The sequence below is a fragment of the Hemiscyllium ocellatum genome, chromosome 26 (genome assembly GCF_020745735.1).
Source record: "Hemiscyllium ocellatum isolate sHemOce1 chromosome 26, sHemOce1.pat.X.cur, whole genome shotgun sequence".
NCBI classification, from domain to species: Eukaryota; Metazoa; Chordata; class Chondrichthyes; order Orectolobiformes; family Hemiscylliidae; genus Hemiscyllium; species Hemiscyllium ocellatum.
The window spans coordinates 7,262,852-7,282,333 of record NC_083426.1 but is presented as its reverse complement, the minus strand read 5'-3'; the positions used below and the strand labels follow the sequence as shown (position 1 = coordinate 7,282,333).

The 19,482-nt window shown below is 43.4% G+C and overlaps 1 protein-coding gene across 1 annotated transcript in view; it reads left to right on the top strand.

Moving 5' to 3' along the window:
• Nucleotides 1-19,482, top strand: part of LOC132828315 (cyclin-dependent kinase 18-like) — a 126,030-nt gene that overhangs the window by 83,095 nt on the left and 23,453 nt on the right. Inside the window, exons 7-9 of the mRNA XM_060845307.1 lie at nt 5,044-5,138; nt 10,122-10,184; nt 16,544-16,667. Of these exons, the coding sequence (XP_060701290.1) occupies nt 5,044-5,138; nt 10,122-10,184; nt 16,544-16,667 (282 nt within the window). The remainder of the gene's footprint in view (nt 1-5,043; nt 5,139-10,121; nt 10,185-16,543; nt 16,668-19,482) is intronic.

Sequence of the window (19,482 nt, the reverse complement as noted above, 5' to 3'; positions counted from 1 at the left end):
CAATTCATTTATTTGATTTGTTTTCAGGATATAAAATTAATTTCATGAAATCGGAGGCCGTGCCTGTCTTACTAGTATATGCAATTTTAGTGACGGAACCCATTTCCCCTTCTAGTGGTCACAGGGAGGTTTTCTGTACTTAGGTATTTTTATCACCCTGGTCTTCGATCAATTATATAAAGTATATAAATTATATAAAGCCAACTATGTGCAATTGCTAGAGAAGACCACCTGCTATCTTGGTTGCGCAGAATAGCTTTGGTTACAATAAATGTTCTTCCTCGCTTATTATATCCCATGCAAATGCTCCCTTTGATGTTGCCAAGGCAAGCACTACCGAACAGTTGGCTTGGATCTTTTATCTGGCATCATAGGCGGCCTCTTATTAAACTGGGTAAATTGCAGCTTCCCCAGGAGAGGAGGAGTTTAGATTTTCCGGGACTTTAAGAAATTCCAATAGAGTTCTTGCTGTTTATCATTTTTATAAATAACCTGGACCAGGACATAGGAGGATGGGTTAGCAAATTTATGGATCAGTGGTGCTGGAAGAGCACAGCAGTTCAGGCAGCATCCAACGAGCAGCGAAATCGACGTTTCGGGCAAAAGCCCTTCATCAGGAATAAAGGCAATGAGCTGGAAACATGGAGAGATAAGCTAGAGCAGGGTGGGGTGGGGTGAGAGTAGCATAGAGTACAATGGGTGAGTGGGGGAGGAGATGAAGGTGATAGGTCAGGGAGGAGAGGGTGGAGTGGATAGGTGGAAAAGAAGATAAGCTGGTTGGACAAGTCCGGACAAGTCATGGGGACAGTGCTGAGCTGGAAGTTTGAAACTAGGATGAGGTGGGGGAAGGGGAAATGAGGAAACTGTTGAAGTCCACGTTGATGCCCTGGGGTTGAGGTGTTCCGAGGCGGAGGATGAGGCGTTCTTCCTCCAGGCGTCTGGTGGTGAGGGAGCGGCGGTGAAGGAGGCCCAGCACCTCCATGTCCTTGGCAGAGTGGGAGGGGGAGTTGAAATGTTGGGCCACGGGGCGGTGTGGTTGATTGGTGCGGGTGTCTCGGAGATGTTCCCTAAAGCGCTCTACTAGGAGGCGCCCAGTCTCCCCAGTGTAGAGGAGACCGCATCGGGAGCAACGGATACAATAAATGATATTAGTGGATGTGCAGGTAAAACTTTGATGGATGTGGAAGGCTCCTTTAGGGCCTTGGATAGAGGTGAGGGAGGAGGTATGGGCACAGGTTTTACAGTTCCTGCGGTGGCAAGAGAAAGTGCCAGGATGGGAGGGTGGGTCGTAGGGGAGCGTGGACCTGACCAGGTAGTCACGGAGGGAACGGTCTTTGCGGAAGGCGGAAAGGGGTGGGAGGGAAATATATCCCTGATGGTGGGCATTTATGGATGACATTAAGGTCAGTAGAGTTGTGGAAAGTGCTGAAGGATGTTGTAGGTTACAGAGGGACATAGATAAGCTGCAGAGCTGGGCTGAGAGGTGGCAAATGGAGTTTAATGTGGAAAAGTGTGAGGTGATTCACTTGGGAAGGAGTAACAGGAATGCAGAGTACTGGTATAGTGGTAAGATTCTTGGTAGGGTAGATGAACACAGAGATCTCTGTGTCCATAGATCAAAGTTGCCATCTAGGTTGATAGGATTGTCCAGAAGGCATATGGTATGTTAGCTTTTATTAGTAGTGTCACAAAGCTGATCCCTTTTCTCTGAAAGCTGTTCCTTTTTTCAAGAATGCTGTGCCCTTTTTTTTCAGAGGGTTAATAAAACACTCATGGTGCTGATTAGATTGGTTTGGTACAGAGATTAATGGGAATTGAGAGGCCTTTTTGTTTATATGTAAACAGACGAGACTTCAGGCCAACATGGTCATCTTTTAGAAGTGACCTGTATAATAAAAGGGGTGTGGTCAGCTCTCTAGCTGAGCAGTTCAGTTTAGAACTAGTTAGGAGTTCGACAGTGAGCTGTGTGGGAACAAGCTCTCTCTCTCTCCTTCTGCCCTTCTAACTTCATCCTGTAAGAATTTGTTCCTTTTTTTAATGGAAGTTTGCTTATTGGAACTGTTGTGTATATTTGGAACAGCATAATTAAGTCTAGTTTGGATTGACTGAGTTCTATAGGGGTTCTTTATTCTGTTCTTTGTGTTTCATTGTTTAATTTTGAGAATAAATGTTTGTCTGTTTTAAAATCTAGTAGTCAACCTTGCTTCGGGTCATTTTTACTGTATACTTACCGAAACAAGTTGAAAAGTTATGGACTGGGTTGCCTGCTTAAGAATGTTTTGAGTGGTTTGGCCTAGTCCAGAACAGTACAGGGATTGAGTTTCAGAGCCATGAGGTCATGCTGCAGCTGTACAAAATTCTGGTGCAGCCGCACTTGGAGTACTGAGTACAGTTCTGGTCACCACATTATAGGAAGGATGTGGAAGTTTTTAAAAGGGTTTAAAGGAGAATTACTAGGATGTTGTCTGGTATGGAGGGAAGGTCTTACGAGGAAAGGCTGAGGGACTTGAGGCTGTTTCATTAAAGAGAAGTAGGTTGAGAGGTTACTTAATTGAGACATATAAGATAATCAGAGGGTTAGATAGAGTGGACAGTGAGAGCCTTATTCCTCGATGATGATGGCTAGCATGAGGAGATGTAACTTTAAATTAAGGGGTAATAGATATAAGAGAGATGTCAGAGGTAGTTTCTTTACTCAGAGTGTAGTAGGGGCGTGGAAAGCACTGCCTGCAGCAATAGTGGACTTGCCAGCTTTAAGGATATTTGGATAATGGTCATTGGATAGACAAACGGATGACAATGGAATAGTGTAGGTTAGATGGGCTTCAGATTGGTTTGACAGGATGGCGCAACATTGAGGTCCAAGGGCCTGTACTGCATTGTAATGTTCTATGTTTTATAATTCATTTGCCTCAAGGACATAATGAATCCCCGTATTGCAATTCACTCAAATTTTGGCAGGGCCCATACAAATTTAAACATTTCCTATTTGGACCTTAGATTGTAAATTAGATCCTCCTCAGCAGAGTCTACATCAGGATCTGATATTGCTTTTTCAACTCCAACACATTAAGCTTAAATTCCCTATCTCTCGCTTCCTTTTCTCTCTGCAATTCTGATTCGAGTCTGCTAATTCTCATTTTTTTTTAATTTCCATTTCCCTTTCCTTATTTTTCACTACTCTTTCTTTGTCTTTTTCTGCTCTTTGGAATTCCATCTCTAGCTTTTTATATCTATTTTTTCTGTCCCAGCTACTTCAATGATGACTGAATATCACCTGACCTTGATGCTTCATTATCTGCTTTCTCTTCTATTCTGCTAAATCCAAGTGCTGTGCTAATCCTTCAGTTGTCTGTCTTCTTCACGTTAGTAAACACAACCATCCTCAAATTACGAGCCAATTCAAGTAACTTGTTTTCAGAAATTTAGTTCAGGGACAACGCTGCAGAAAATCTTTTGCTATTTCTAGTGCTATTTGTTATTTTTATTGAGGACCTGGAGTTTTCTTTATCTTTATCACTTACCTACATCCCACTTAGAAAAGTATGTGATTCTCAAGTCTCACCACTCCCAAGGTCACTACAGAAATTAATGATTTAATCAAAGCTTGCAAAATCCCCAATTTACCTGTCTGTTTGAATAAAGTTAACAGGGAATGCTGACAAGGTTCCTGTACTCAACAAGGACTACTTTTTATTACTAGTAAGTAAACTTTAATCACAAATTATCAGCTATGAACTATTAACATATATCTCTGGTTAATACTCTAATCCCTATCTTTAAAATCACTACACACAACACAGAAAGTAACAGAAAATAGCTTTTGTGGATGGAGGATACATAAAAAGTTAGAAACTCCTCTTAATAACACCAGTCCACAATGAGACATTTGTTGAGCCATTCCTTTTGGCTTGGTAGGATTTTAGAGTCATACAGCAGGGAAACAGACCCAATCAGTCCGTGCTGACCATAATCCCAAATTAAATTAGTCTCACCTGCCTGTGTTTGGCCCATATCCCTCCAAACCTTTCCTATTCATGTACTTAGCTGAAAATGTGTTGCTGGTTAAAGCACAGCAGGTTAGGCAGCATCCAAGGAACAGGAAATTCGACGTTTCGGGCCAGAGCCCTTCATCAGGAATGAGGAGAGGGTGCCAGACAGGCTAAGATAAAAGGTAGGGAGGAGGGACTTGGGGGAGGGGCGATGGAGATGTGATAGGTGGAAGGAGGTCAAGGTGAGGGTGATAGGCCGGAGTGAGGCATCTCCTGGGAGCAGATGCGGCGGAGACGAAGGAATTGGGAATATGGGATGGAGTTTTTACAGGGGGCAGGGTGGGAGGAGGTGTAGTCCAGGTAGCTGTGGTCTCAAGGGTGGAGGAGCGGTACTTCATGTACTTATCCAAATGTCTTTTAGTAAGTGTCCTTTCTGTTCTTCATCATCTTTCTCCAGGTTCTTGCACTTGTTCACAGGAGATACAGTGTGATTGGTACACTAACCACAAAGTTTTGTAGTTACTAGGTAAATATAATGGTTGATGGCAACAGGTCGGAGAAAATAACTGGATTTCTTTGAGTTTCAGATATTTTTACTGCAGAGGGGGAGAGACACATTACCCGTCCTTGCAGCATTTCAAAGGTTTCTCAATGTATCATTCACACCCATAAGCTGTTCAGCTGCCCAGGAACCAATCAGAGAGTTGTTGTCTAACTAAGGGACTTTATGTCCAAGACTGGTCACAACTGCACAATTGCACAGCTACCAGCTGCTGTTGGGATCACACTCTGCACGTACCCTGGTGATATGTCATCTAAAAACAGTTTTCCCCCACTGAACAAAGCAGCAGTGTAAACATCCCAACAATGCCTTGTATATTAAAGTGTTGCCACTCCTTCCATACTCCTTTGTTTTTCAAATGGTGTTTTTTTCTATTTTAGTTCATGCTTGAGAAAACAGGAAATAAAATAACACGGTCTTGCAGTGTAAATGGCTGACATTGAAGGGCAGAGGTGCGTCCTAAATATTTGCTGTGCTCTTTCTCCATAGTTTCGTTGCTGAAGAATCTGAAACATGCAAACATTGTCACTCTGCACGACATCATTCACACTGACCGCTCACTCACCCTTGTCTTTGAGTACCTGGTAAGTCATTAAAGTGGGCCAGCTCACTCACAATCTTTCTTTTAATTCGAAAATAAGTGTTCTTTTTGTAAGTTCCATTCTGAACACATCTCTTGTTTTGTACCTAGGGGCCATAAAACAATTTGATGGCAGGATTAGGTACAGTGTAAAGCTATTGCCACGACACCACAGCTTCCCCAAGTGTGGGTCCAAAAATGTAGAGGTGATGGGCTCCAAGGCAGCAATGGTTGCTATGGAGATTTGACAAATGTTAACATTTACAAAGCCCCATTAATTCCTTGCATTGTTTCATTGTGGGTGAGGGCTACCTGGTTGATGTTTTGAGGCCTGATTTCTGTCCTGAAAACAGACATGGGTGATGTATTAATAATGTCACTGGACTGTTAATCCTGATGCCTAGTTAATTCGCTGGGAATATGAGATCAAATCCAAGCATGGGACTTGTGAAATTGAACTCCAATCAGTAGCTTTGGAGTATAAAACTAGTCACTCATGGCTCCCACAAAATTATCATCAATTGTTGTACAAATCAAGGTTCAGTAATTGTCATTAGGGAAGGAAATTAGCCATCCTTACCTGGTCTGGCCTACATGTGATTCCAGAACCGCAGAAATGTGGTTGGCCTTTATCTGCCCTTTGAAATGGCCTTATGAGCAATTCAAGGGCAATCAGGATGAACTAGCTTTGTCAATGATTCCCATCACAGAATAAAGAAGACCTGTGGTAAATGGGATGCTTTTTAGTTAAAGATCCCAGCAGGATAAAGATCACCAGCAACCCCCCTTTCCCTTGATCACAGCAGTCATAGAATCCCTGCAGTGTGGAAGCAGGCCATTCAGTCCATACTGACCCTTGGAGAGCATCCATCCCAGACCCACGCCATTCCTGTAACCCTGCATTCCCATGGCTAATCCACCTAGCCTGCACACCCCTGGATACTATGGACAATTTAGCATGGCACATCCACCCTAACCCGCACATCTTTGGACTGTGTGAGGAAACCAACACAGACATGAGAGAGAATTCCACATAGACTGTCACCCAAGGGTAGAATTGAAACCAGGTCCCTGGTACTGTGAGGCAGCAGTGCTAACCACTGAACCACTGTCAGAAAGTTTTAGATTTAAGTACATTTATGGAGATTTCCCCATACAATCTAGGCAGTTGTTCTGAGAGAATGCTTCCCTGTTGGATGTGCAATTTCTGGTTTGAGGTGTTAAACAAAGGCCTTCTCAGATGGATGTTAAAGATTGCTTACCACTATTTGAATGAGAGAGCAGCATTTCTAAATTATCTGATCATTATAGCATTATTGTTTGTGGGAACTTGCTATGTACAAATTTGTTGCAAATATAGTTTCCTACATTATGTGGTAACTGCACTTCACGAGCATCTCATTAGTGCTTTGGGACTTCCTGAAGTTGTGAGAAGCTACGAAAAGTAGGCACCAAGGTGGAGGACTGTGAAATAATCAGAGAAATGAAAGTGGACAGAGCAAGTGCTAGAGGGTTTAGCAAAAGTGGATGAACTGTTGTGGGAAGCAAGGGATTAGATATCAAGTGCTCTAGCAGTAATTTTCAAACTCTTTCTGTCACACGTGAGGTACTGATGATTGGAGGATTGCTAACATTGTCCATTATTAAAAAAAGGAGGAAGGGATAGTCGAGAAATTACAGGCCAATCAGTCTAACCTGGTGGCAGAAAAAATGGTTAGATTAGATTCTCTACAGAGTGGAAACAAGCCCTTCGGCCCAGCCAGTCCATACTGACCCTCCGAAGAGTAACCCATCCAGACCCATTTCCCTCTTACTAATGCACCTAACACTACGGGCAATTTAGCATGGCCAATTCACCTGACCTGCACATCTTTGGATTGTGTGAGGAAACCTGAGCACCCGGAGCAAACCCACACAGACACGGGGAGAATGTGCAAACTCCACACAGACAGTCACCCGAGGCTGGAATCGAACCTTGGACCCTGGTGTTGTGAGACAGCAGTGCTAACCACGGTGCCACTGTACCGCCCCCTTTAATTATTAGAAAGAGTTCCAAGGAATTCCAAGTTTTGGCATCAACTACTTCCTGTGGTAATGAATTCCACAGGCTCACCACTCTCTGGGTGAAGAAATGTTTCCTCATCTCCATCCTAAATGGTCCACCCTGAATCCTCAGACTGTGACCCCTGGTTCTGAGCACACTCACCATCAGGAATATCCTCTGTGCATCTACCCTGTCTAATCCTGTTAGAATTTTATAAGTCTATGAGACCTCCTCTCACTCGTCTGAACTCTAGCAAAAACCACCCTAACCTAATCAATCTCTCCTCATATGTCAGTCTGGCCATCCCCGGGATCAGCCTGACAAACCTTCGCTGCACTCCCTCAAGAGCAAGAGCATCCTTCCTCAGAAAAGGAGTTCAAAACATCTGTCATAAATTTGAATTAACTTTTGAGGAGGTAACCAGGACTGTTTATGATGGTAATGCATTTGCTATGCCTTCATGGACTTTAGCGTGGCTTTTAGACCGTAGATATAAAAGCACATTGAGGCCATTCAGCCCAAAGAGCCTGATCTGCCATTCCATCATAGATGATATCTTTCTCAACCTCATTCTCCTGTCTTCTCGTAACTTTTGATCCCCTTAACAATTAAGAACCGATCTATTTCTCTCTTAAATACATTTAATGACTTGGCCTCCCCAACCTTCTGTGGCAATGAGTTCCACAGAGTCATCACCCTCTGGCTGAAGAATTTCCTCCTCAGCTCCTTCACTCTGAGGCTGTTTCCTAGTGGAAGTATATTCTCCATGTTTACTCAATCCAGGCCTTTCAGTATTCTTCAACTTTCAATCAGATTCTCCCCTCATCTTTTTAAACTCCATCAAGTACAGACCCAGAGTCCTCAATTGCTCCTCCTATGATAAGCCTATCATTCCCAGGATCATTAATTTAAGCCTTCTCTGGACCCTCTCCAACACCAACATATCCTGCCACAGATACAGGGCCTTTCTTTGATAAGGTCCCTCTTGGTCAAGAAAGTAAGAGTGCATAGCATCCAAGGCAAAATGGCACTTTGGATCCTAAATTGACTGAATGGCAGGAAGCAGAGGCTGATGGTAGAGGGATGTTTTTGTGACTGGAAGTGGGGTTCCACAGAGCTTGGTGCTAGGGCCTTTGCTGTTTGTGGTGTGCATTAGTGATGGATTTAAATGTAGGGGTGTGATCTAGAAGTTCATGGACAAAAGGAAAATTGGTGGGATGGGAAATAGTGAGGGGGGTGGTCATTAACTGCAGAAAGGTACTCAGGTGAGTACAGCAGTGGCAAATGGAGTTCAACCTGAAAACGTGAGGTGCTAACAAAGGATGGGAATACACTAGGAATAGTGGGACACTGGAAAGATCAGTCGGACCTTGATGTCCCTATCCACAGATTCCAGGGAGCAGAGCTGGTAAATAAGGTGGTTAAGAAAGCATATGGGATATAATTGCCTATATTAGCTGAGGTATAGGATACTCAAAGGTAGGCTAGGACTGCTTTCTTTGATACAATGAAGGTCAGGAGGGAACCAAGTTCTGAAGGGCACAGCTAGGGTGAATTTTCCATGAGTACACGGGTTAATAACCGGGGGGGTCATAGAGTTAAGGTAAAAGGTAGAATGTTAGGAGGAGAGTTGAGGAGAATTATTTTCATTAAGAGGGTGGTGGGAGTCTGGAATAGAAGTAGAATTGGCTTTAGAATTAGAATTTGCTTTATTGTCACATGTACTCATGAGTATAGTGAAAAGTTTACAAGTTGTCACTTATGGCCCTAACTTAGGTACAAAGATATCTAGGTACAGATTCTTAAGTACAAATTATATGGGGAAAAAAATAGAAAAATAAAGAAATAAAAAGTTCAGAATTACAGTCCTTTCACCCCAGTCTGTGCTGGCACCTAGCCTCTAGACTACAAAAAGAATTAAAAAGAAATCAGACAAATGGAGTCTATCTTCTAAACAAGAGGTCTACAATCACAAATACATGGTTTTTGTAAGGTCTCTGCAAGGTCCTGCAGCCAGAGGGGTTCTCTCTAGGCACTGTCATCACTGCAACCCAGTCCATGCTTCAGGCACCACCACTGCCAAAGACCCTCCTCCACGTCAGACCTTGAGTCCTGAGTTCACACTGCGGGCCTACTTCAGCCGGGATTCCTCTTCTGGGCACCGTCACACCCACGTCCGGCGACCCATTGAGTCCCCGAGTCCAGGCTCTGGGCCTACTGTGGCCCTGCTCTGGGCTACCAGCACTGCCACATCCAGTGACACACCGAATCCCCGAGACCAGGCCCTGGGCCTACTGCGGCCCTGCTCTGGGCTACCAGCACTGCCACATCCAGTGACACATCGAATCCCTGAGTCCAGGCCCTGGGCCTACTGCAGCCCTGCTCTGGGCTACCAGCACTGCCACATCCAGTGACACACCGAATCCCTGAGTCCAGGCTCTGAGCCTACTGCAGTCAGAATCTTCACTCCGAGCATCACCAACCCCACAACCAGCCGACACTGCTCTGGCTTCCCCACAGTGTCAGAAGATGAAGAAAAAAAGAGAAAGAAAAGATGGAAGAAGAAAACAAAATGTAGAAGCAGACAGAGTGGGTGAGCTCTGGGCTCCTGAGCTTAAAGAGCCCACACACTCTGCTGCTACTCTGCCTCCATCTTGAGAATTCACTGCCTGAATGACTGGTTGAATCAGAAAGTTTGTAACACTGAAGCAGTATTTAGATATTCACTTGCATTGACATTGCCTCCAGCATGGTGGGCCAAGAGCTGGAAGACATAATTACAGTTAATCAGGTCTTTGTGGATACAATGGTTAAATGACCTCCTCTGTGCCTTAACCAACGAAATCTCTTGATTTAACCTTCCAACGGTGATATTTCAGGAGGGAGAGAACTGCAGAAATGACCTCCCACTGATAGATGTCACCGTATCCATTTATTTTGCAGGACAGTGACCTGAAACAATACATGGACAACTGCGGGAACATCATGAGCATGTACAATGTCAAGGTGAGAAAAACGTCGAGTTTATTTGAGCCATGGGACTTTTCCAAAATGGAAAACAAAGGTCAGAATTCTGTTTGAAGCATTCCTGTAAGCTGTATGGTTAACAACTCTGGTATAACTTTGGGGGATTTAGTCTCGTGGACCCCTGTTGTGAATTGTCAACTCACACGCATTTCACTATTGGTGTATCCTTTAGACATTGTCAAGATTAGAGTGGTGCTGAAAGCACAGCAGGCCAGGCAACATCCAAGGAGCAGGAAAATCGACATTTTGGGCAAAAGCCCATCATCAGGAATTCACCATTCCTGATGGAGGACCTTTGCCCAAAATGTCACTTCTCCTGCTCCTCGGATGCTGCCTGGCCTGCTGTGCTTTTCCAGCACCACTCTAATCTTGACTCTGATCTCCAGCATCTGCAGTACCCACTTCTGCCTATCCTTTGGACATTCCCAAGCCATTTGGAAAAGGAATAGACTTTGTTACCTGCAGGAGCATATTGCTGCAGATACTGGAATCTGTACTGGAAGCAAAAACACTGGAGATCACAACAGATCAGCTTCAGTTCTGATGAAGAATCTTCTTGACTTGAAGCATTAGCTTGCTCACTCTCCATGGATGCTTCCTGACCTGCTGTGATCGCCAGCACTTCTTGTTTCCAAACTCTGTTACCTGATTGGATTAATCCTCTATGTCACAGAAATCATGCATGTTTTGGTCATTATTAGTTTAAAAGGTATCCTTCATTAAAACGTGGGTGTCACTTGCAAAGCCACTGTCCCTAATTTCTTGTGAACCGAGGGTATTTAAGAGTCAGCGACATTGCAGTGGGTCTGGAGTCATTTGTAGCCAGATTGGGTAAGGTAGGCAGATTTCCCTCCTTTAAAGTGACTCATGAGCAGGTGGGTTTTTAGACAATAATTACTGTTACCAAAGACTGGTTTTGTATTCCACATTTCCGTTTAATGAATTGATATATAATCCCACCAACTGCTAGTGTTGGATTTGAAATGACTGTTCCTGAATAATGCAAGAATTTGCTTGTAACCTCGCTGATGGATTAAGATACGGTATTTTCGAGAATGCTTCCCTTTGTTCACAATAGTGCGATTCCAGCTGGAATCATTTCACACGCTTCATTCTGCCCAGGCGCCAATGTCAGCTGCAAATACAGCAGCGGTCCGTGAGGGATGCTGTACAGAGAGAAGCTTTCTGTGAAGGATACTGTACAGAGAGCAACTTTCTGAGAGACATATTGTACAGAGAGCAGCTTTCTGTCAGAGATACTGTACAGAGAGCAGCTTTCTGTGAGGGGCACTGTACAGAGAGCAGCTTTCTGTCAGATACTGTACAGAGAGTAACTTTCTGAGAGGGATACTCTACACAGAGCAGATTTCTATGAGAGATACTCTACAGAGAGCAGCGTTCTGTGTGGTGCACTGTACAGTGAGCAGCATTCTGAGAGACATATTTTACAGAGAGCAGCTTTTTGTCAGCGATACTGTACAGAGAGCAGCTTTCTGTTAGAGATATTGTACAGAGAGCAGCTTTCTGAGAGAGATACTGTACAGAGAGGGGCTTTCTGAGAGAGATACTGTACAGAGAGGGGCTTTCTGAGAGAGATAATGTACAGAGAGGGGCTTTCTGTCAGAGATTTTTTTTATTTCAAAATATACTTTATTCATAGAAATAAATCTTTGGTACCTGTGCAATTTGTCATGTCGTTCATAGATATATACATTGCATGTCTTAACATTACAAAGAACAGATTGAATTAATCGAATTTACAGTTATCCTATTTACAATTCCCTTTATTAACCATCCAGTCTCTTATTTTTTAGCTGTGGCTTCAGCGGAACCCACCTACTGAGTGGGTGCCCTGTTATACGATAGCAAGGGAACCTTCTTTAATCCCCAGTTTATGGGGTTACCATTGTCCATTTGACTGTCCTGTCTCTGGGGTAGCTGTCTGCATTCCCATGGTGAGCACGAACTGCTGGACCTTCGCTGGGCTGAGGTAGCTATCCAGCTCCTCACTGGGGTCATTTACCTGCTCTGGTGTCATTGAGCCTTTACATACTGTACAGAGAGCCACTTTCTGAGACACGTATTGTACAGAGAGCAGCTTTCTGTGAGAGGTTCTGTACAGAGAGCAGCTTTCTGTGTGGGGTATTGTGCAGAGAGCAGCTTTCTGTGAGAGATACACTGAGCAGCTTTCTGTTGGAGATACACTGAGCAGCTTCCCGGGAAAAGTACAGTACTCCTAGATTATCGTTTTCTTGAAAAAATGGAGGGGCAGGGTGACAAGAATGTTCGCAAGGACCAACCTGGTGACATAATTGTGGGTGGTGAATGCAAAAGAAAGGCTATAACATTGGAAGAGAAGCTAGATATTATAGAACATTTTGAGTGTAAGGAGAGGATAAGAGACATAGCTTGCTTAATGATGGAATCTACCTTACAGACCATGATGATCCTCTGTCCCTGCATTAACAATATTTTTTAAATGTGCTGTGTTAAATTCACTTTTGCTTCATTGATGAATATGATTCACTCCTTCATTCAGGCTCTACTATACTTTGTGTTAGGCGTTTGGGTGATTTTTGAGCAATTGTGAGTGATATTTATTGCTGACTTGCCCTTGCCCCACTTTTCCCATGGGCCCCATTATTTATATTAAATGACTTTCCATTAAGCGAGCTTTCACTGGAACAGAACTATGGTGTTACAGGAGAACTACTGTATGTCCTTTGGACTTTTGAAATGCATACTCAACAACTTCACTCCACCTCCCTGGAATCAATAAGAGTGTTCACAGGAAATTAAATGAATAAAATTTTCTTTCAAGTCCCCTTCGCTTCTCCCAGAGAATCCGGGTCAACTCAAGTTGAACCCAACCATCAGTTATTTTGCTGAAACAGCTGAGTTACTGAGTAATCAGGCTTCCGAAATTTCCAACACATGAGTCCACTTGCTTTGAAGTAAGAGTCTATTTTGTTTTCTTCCATCCATGTTGCACCTTGTGATCTGGAGGCAGTAATTGAAATTAATGTTTAATGAGCTTTCAACTTCAGTGAGGCGGAATTTGGAAGCACAGAAGTCTTCGCAGCTCCCTCCCTGCCCCATCCATCCTGTCTAGGTCGAGGAAATGAGGTGATGGGTTAGTTAGAAATGTTGATTTTAAAATAGTTCAGACTGTTACATCTTGTCATGCTAATACATAGCAAACAACATGCTTTTTGCTGGAATAATTAATTGGAGAGAACAAGCTGAACCTAATTGTGAAGAAAAGTAAAGAATAAAAAGAGCTCCTGTAACCTGCAGCTTTTGAGCAGTGTCATTATAATTCGGTTTCTGAATTGTAACCTGCACCATATGATGTTCACCGTTCACTCCAGCCGTGCTGGCTTACACTGACTCTGTCCCTGTATCCTGTAGATTTTACAATTGTTTTCAAATTCCCAACAAGGTTGGAATGAACAAGATGATGACACATCTTAGATCATTTTCAAACAGAAAATTGAGAAAAAGTTTGTGTCTTCTGATGAAACATCATTGAGGCAAAACATTATCTCTATTTCTCCCTCTGTTGCTGCTACCATACCTGTCAAGCTGTTCTAACGCTGACTTTTTATATTTGGGGTTTTCCAGCACCCGCATGATTTTGCCTTTGTACTTTCTACATGGTAGATGGCTGGATTTCTCCGTATTAACGCTGTCCACCCTTGTTTCCAATTCCCTGCATGGCCTTTCCTTCCCTATGTCTGTAACCTCCAACAGCTTCTGTCCCAAGGTCAGTACGAGAAGCACAGCAAGTCAGACCCAATCCTCAGATGCTCTCTGACCTGCCATGCTTTTCCAGCTCCGTATGTATTGACTCTGGCGTCCAGCATCTGCAGCCCTTATTGTCTCCGAGCTCCAATTGTTCCAGCATTGACAGCCAAAGACTTCAGCTACCTGGACCTCTGCACTTCTTTCTTCTTCTTTAAGACATTGCTTAAAATCCTTACATCCTTAAACCTCTTTGACTGTGACTTTGGCCACCTATCCTAATTTCTGTTTAGATTACTCGGTGTTGAATTTGGTTTAATTCTGTTCCTCAGAAGCACCTTAAGGCGATGTTTTATTTTGTCTGTTAAAGGTGCTATGTCAATGGATAAATGCACATATTTAAAAATTCATCGGATGTGGCTGTCACTGACCAGGCCCATGTTTATTACCCATGCCTAATTGCCCCAGAGGGCAGTTAAGAGACAACCATTTTGCTGTAGGCCTGGAGTCACATGTAGGTCAGATCAGGGAAGAATGGTAGTTTCCTTCCCTAAAGGACATCAATGAATCAGATGGGTTTTTCCCTTGGCTATCCATGGTCATCATTAGGTTCATATTCCAGATTTTTTTTTTCTTAGAGGGATTCAAATCTGGGTCCCCAGAACATTACCTGGGCCTCCTGATGAAGGGCTTGTGCCCGAAACGTCGAATCTCCTGTTCCTTGGATGCTGCCTGACCTGCTGCGCTTTTCCAGCAACACATTTTCAGCTCTGATCTCCAGCATCTGCAGACCTCACTTTCTCCTCTGAATTAATTGTCTTGTTATAATACAAGGAAGCTATTACCTTCCCACACACATTAAAATAGTTTAAGAAATTGAGTATAGGAGTTGGGGACATTGGTGAGGCCTCTTCTGGAATACTGTGTCCAGTTCTGGTCACCCAGTTATATGAAGGATATTATGAAGCTGCAGAGGGTTCAGAAGAGATTTACCAAGATGTTGCTAAGTATGGAAGGTATGAGTTATAAAGAAAGGGTGGATAGACTGGGACCTTTTTCACTGGAGCATGAGAGGTTGAGAGGTGACCTTATAGCAGTTTATAAAATCTTAAGACCTATCGATGGTGGGTACCTTTTCCCTAGGATGGGGGATTTTGAGACTAAAGGGCACATTTTTAAGGTGAGAAAAAATAGATTTTAAAAAGGGGCAAATTGTTTGCAAATGGGATGAACTTCCTGAGGGTGGATGTGGGCACAATTACAACTTGAACATTTGGAGAAGGACATGAATAGGAAAGATTTGGAGGAAAATGAACCAGGAGCAGGCAAGTGGGGCTAGTTTAGTTTGCAATTATGGTTGGCATGGACTGGTTGGACCAAAGGGTCTCTCTGTGCTGTATGACTCTAAGAAGCTGTAAATGCTGTTAGTTGCAGAAGATGTATCAGCATTTTGAGAGAAGGCAGTGACAAAGTGATAATGTCAGTAACCTCGAGGCTGATGCTCCAGGGACATGGTTTCAGATACAAGAAGAGCTGGAGGAATTTCAATTCTGTGTATAAAATCTGGTATTGAAAGTTAGTGTGGGCGGCACGGTGACACAGTGGTAAACACTGCTGCCTCACAGCGCCTGAGACCCGGGTTCAATTCCCACCTCAGGCGACTGACTGTGTGGAGTTTGCACGTTCTCCCCGTGTCTGCGTGGGTTTCCTCCGGGTGCTCCGGTTTCCTCCCACAGTCCACAGATGTGTGGGTCAGGTGAATTGGCCATGCTAAATTGCCCATAGTGTTAGGTAAGGGGTAAATGTAGGGGTAAGGGTGGGTTGCGCTTTGGCTGTGTGGACTTGTTGGGCCGAAGGGCCTGTTTCCGCACTGTAAGTAATCTAATCTAATCTAATCTAGTCTTAATAATTGTGAAACTGCTGTTGATTGTTGTGAAAACCCATCGTGTTTAAGTTGAGTTAGCGAAGAGAATCCATTGTCCTTACCTACAGAACTACAGTGATGTGGTTGACTCTGAAATGGCATAGCAATCCACTCAGGTCAAGATGATGTAGCGATGCCCTTTTAAAAGGGGTTTGAAATTGCTGGACAGCTTTTGGAAAATATGGAAGGAAGGAAGATGAAGATACAACATCAGATTGACAAACAGGCTGTACTCATAGCTCCGAGCAAACACCTGGAATACTTAGAAATGAATGTAATGGTTATACTGGAGCTGTAATATGAAGTATGTAAGATGGGTTGGACCAGTATGTATCATTTGTACTTTTTATTGTTTTTTTCCTTTTTGGTTATCCTTTGTTGTTGCAACTTACTTGTAACAGAGTTCACCTTCAAGGACTCCATTATGCCTGTAATAATGGGCTGCCTGTGCACATTCCTGATGAAGGACTTTTGCCCGAAATGCTGATTTTCCTGCTCCTCAGATGCTGCCTGACCTGCTGTGCTTTTCCAGCATCACACTAATCTTGCCTGTACACATTGTTGTGCCTCTGCCTGGCAGTTAAGGCAATGGGGAGCTGGAAACAACATAATGACAGAAATAAAATGACTCAGTGTGATTGTCAATGATGTGATGCCTCTCCTGACATAGATATTCATGTTCCAACTATTGAGAGGCCTGGCTTACTGCCACAAGCGCAAGGTTCTACATCGAGACCTGAAGCCACAGAACCTACTCATTAACGAACGAGGAGAGTTAAAACTGGCTGATTTCGGTAAGTTACTTCATTCCTATCATTTTCTTTTGTTTTTACGTTTTGCTCACATCATTAAATTGGGACATTAAGACCAAGGGTTGATCAATGCAGAAATCCCCTGCCCTCTCGGTGAGCAGGATATTCACTCATGGTGTCACAGGTAGTGAGTGTAACCGGGCAAGGTGATGTGAGTGACGGCTACGTTTGGTGAGTGTTGACAATTGAAGGGTGGAATGGCCAAAGGAGAACAGCTCAGAGAGTGCACCTGGAAAGTATTCTCAGGTTAGTATTTTTGAGAAGGCCCAGGTTTGATGAGTTATGAGGAAAGCTAACTTGTAAAGAACAACAACTGGGTTCTGAAGATTAAACTGCAATTACGCAAAGCAATATTTAAATTTAGAAGATTAAATCATGATTTGATTAGAGTTTCCAAGGTATTAATTTAAGAGGAACTGGATGTTACAGGGACTGCAGGTTTGAGTTATAAGGAGGGGATAGATAGGCTGAGATGTTTTCCCTGGAGCATATGAGGGTGACCTTATAGAGATTTATAAAATCATGAGGGGCATGGATCGGGTGAATAGGTAAGGTCCTTTTCCAAGGGTAAGGGAATCCAAAAGTAGAGGGCATAGGCTTAAGGTGAGAGGAGATAGGTTTAAAATGGACCTAAAGGGATAAAGTTTTCACACAGAGGGTGGTAAGTGTACAGAATGAGCTGCCAGAGGAAGTGGTGGAGGCTGGTATAATTAGAACATTTAAAAGACATTTGAATAGGTAAATGGATAGGAAAGGATTAAAGGGAGATGGAACAAATGCAAGCAAATGGGACTAGTTCAGTTTGGGATATCTGGTCGACATAGACAAGTTGGACTGAAGGATCTGTTTCTGTGCGGTGTGATTCTATAACTCTGTGGTTGGGTGAGTCAAGATCCATTATTTCTGCTGGCTGAGGGCTGAGGCCCAAACAGTATAGACTAAACATTGAGGACAAGTTTTTACAACAGGAAAGTTACTTCCGTTAGTGAAGGAATGGTAAAACTCTGCTTAGAGGTCACATAGCTATGCAGAGTCAATTGTTCATTTTTAATCTGAGGTGGATCCCGTTTTTGTTGGTTATCAAGAGATGTTGGCCAAAGGCGGAGCTACATGAAATCTATATTCCCTCTTTTGTTTTCATTTGCACAGACCTCCGACATCCTAGTGTGACAGCAACTTCCCAAACCAGAAGTCTGTGATGGGAACGTTAATTTGGCATAAGGGATCCTTAGGGAGTCTGTGCAGCTTAAAGAGAGCATTGTAGATCAGCCATGATCTCATTGACTGACGTTAGAGGATCTAGGAGCTAAGTAGCCTCCTCATGTTCCTTAGGTGAATTTTCAACTCATTGAAAACCCATTCACTTACACAGAGCTCACTCAGTTCTGTTACAGCTCCACGGTTTGACCAATGTTTGCAATAAGTAATTTAATTCTGGACCAACACAACCCTTTGTGTGGCCTGGATGTGTCTGCCAGCTCTTGTCTCACATATTCATTAAGTCACTTCATTATGTCTATCAGTCACTTCAGTTTGTTTTTAAAATACAGTCCCAAACCCTCATGGAATCTTGGTTCGGAAAACTTGGCCAATTTCTGACATTTGTCCATTAAAAACAGCAATATTGGCCTTGATCTTTAAATGCTGGTTTCCTTTTAGTTGAAAGCGTGCTAGCTAAGGGCCTGGCTACAGATGCACTCCATCTCCTTGCTCTCAGCATTAATATAATCCACACGCTAGCTGCTTAGCCAACTGGGCTCCATGTGCCAGGATTTCTCACCATTGCTGACAAAAGTCATTTTCTTTTATATTCTTTAACAGGATCTGGGCATCATTGCAATTCACTAGCATTCCTAATTTCCCCTCAGACGGTGGTGGTGAGCTGTCTACTTAGAGTGTGTGTGTGTGTGTGTGTGTGTGTGTGTGTGTGTGTGTGTGTGTGTGTGTGTGTGTGTGTGTGTGTGTGTGTGTGTGTGTGTGTGTGTGTAGGTGAATAAGCGAGTGACTGTGTATATGAATCTGAGTGTGTAAGAGTGCACATCGTATAGTGTGTCAGGAGTTAGCTACTGGAAATGGGCATCATTGTGGATGTGAGCTGTAATAGGAAATACTTCTGAATGTCATTTAGTAATCTGGTGTGTGGATAGTTATCAGGAAGGAATTGGGTACCACCAGCCAGTGCCACGGTGACTGTGAACAGGGGAGGCAGCCTGCTGCTCTGTATCATGCCAGTCAGTTGATTGCCAATGGGGCGAAGACGAACTGTGGTTAGCAACCCACACCCCCCATCAGTTGAAGGGCAAAGAAAGCAAGTGTATGGAGATGGTACCACCTCCAGGTTTAAATGGAAATGTATTCCCTTTCCTGGTCAAAATCCTGGGACTCCCTCTCTGACAGCTCTATGGGTGCACCTTTACCCACATAGACTGCATTGATTCATGAAAACGCTCACCACCTTCACGAGGGGCAATTAGGGATGGCAGTAAATGCCAGCAATGCCTACATTATAAGAATGAATTGGCTTCCTTCCTCCGCTCCATTGGATTTCTAAGCTGAGGCACTAATTAGTGTCAATAAATACCCAATTGAAGGCTCAACTTTGCCTTCCTGTCCCCAGTGTCAATAAACATGAAGGAGAAACACCCCTGTGGGGTGAACATTTCTGACAAGAGTGGAACTCATGGACACAGATCCAATGAACACAGTGTTCAATACTCATTAGTGTCTAAGCAAGCAAATGCATGTGGTGGATGGTGATACTGTAAGACTCATGAATATGCTCAAACACCATTAATTG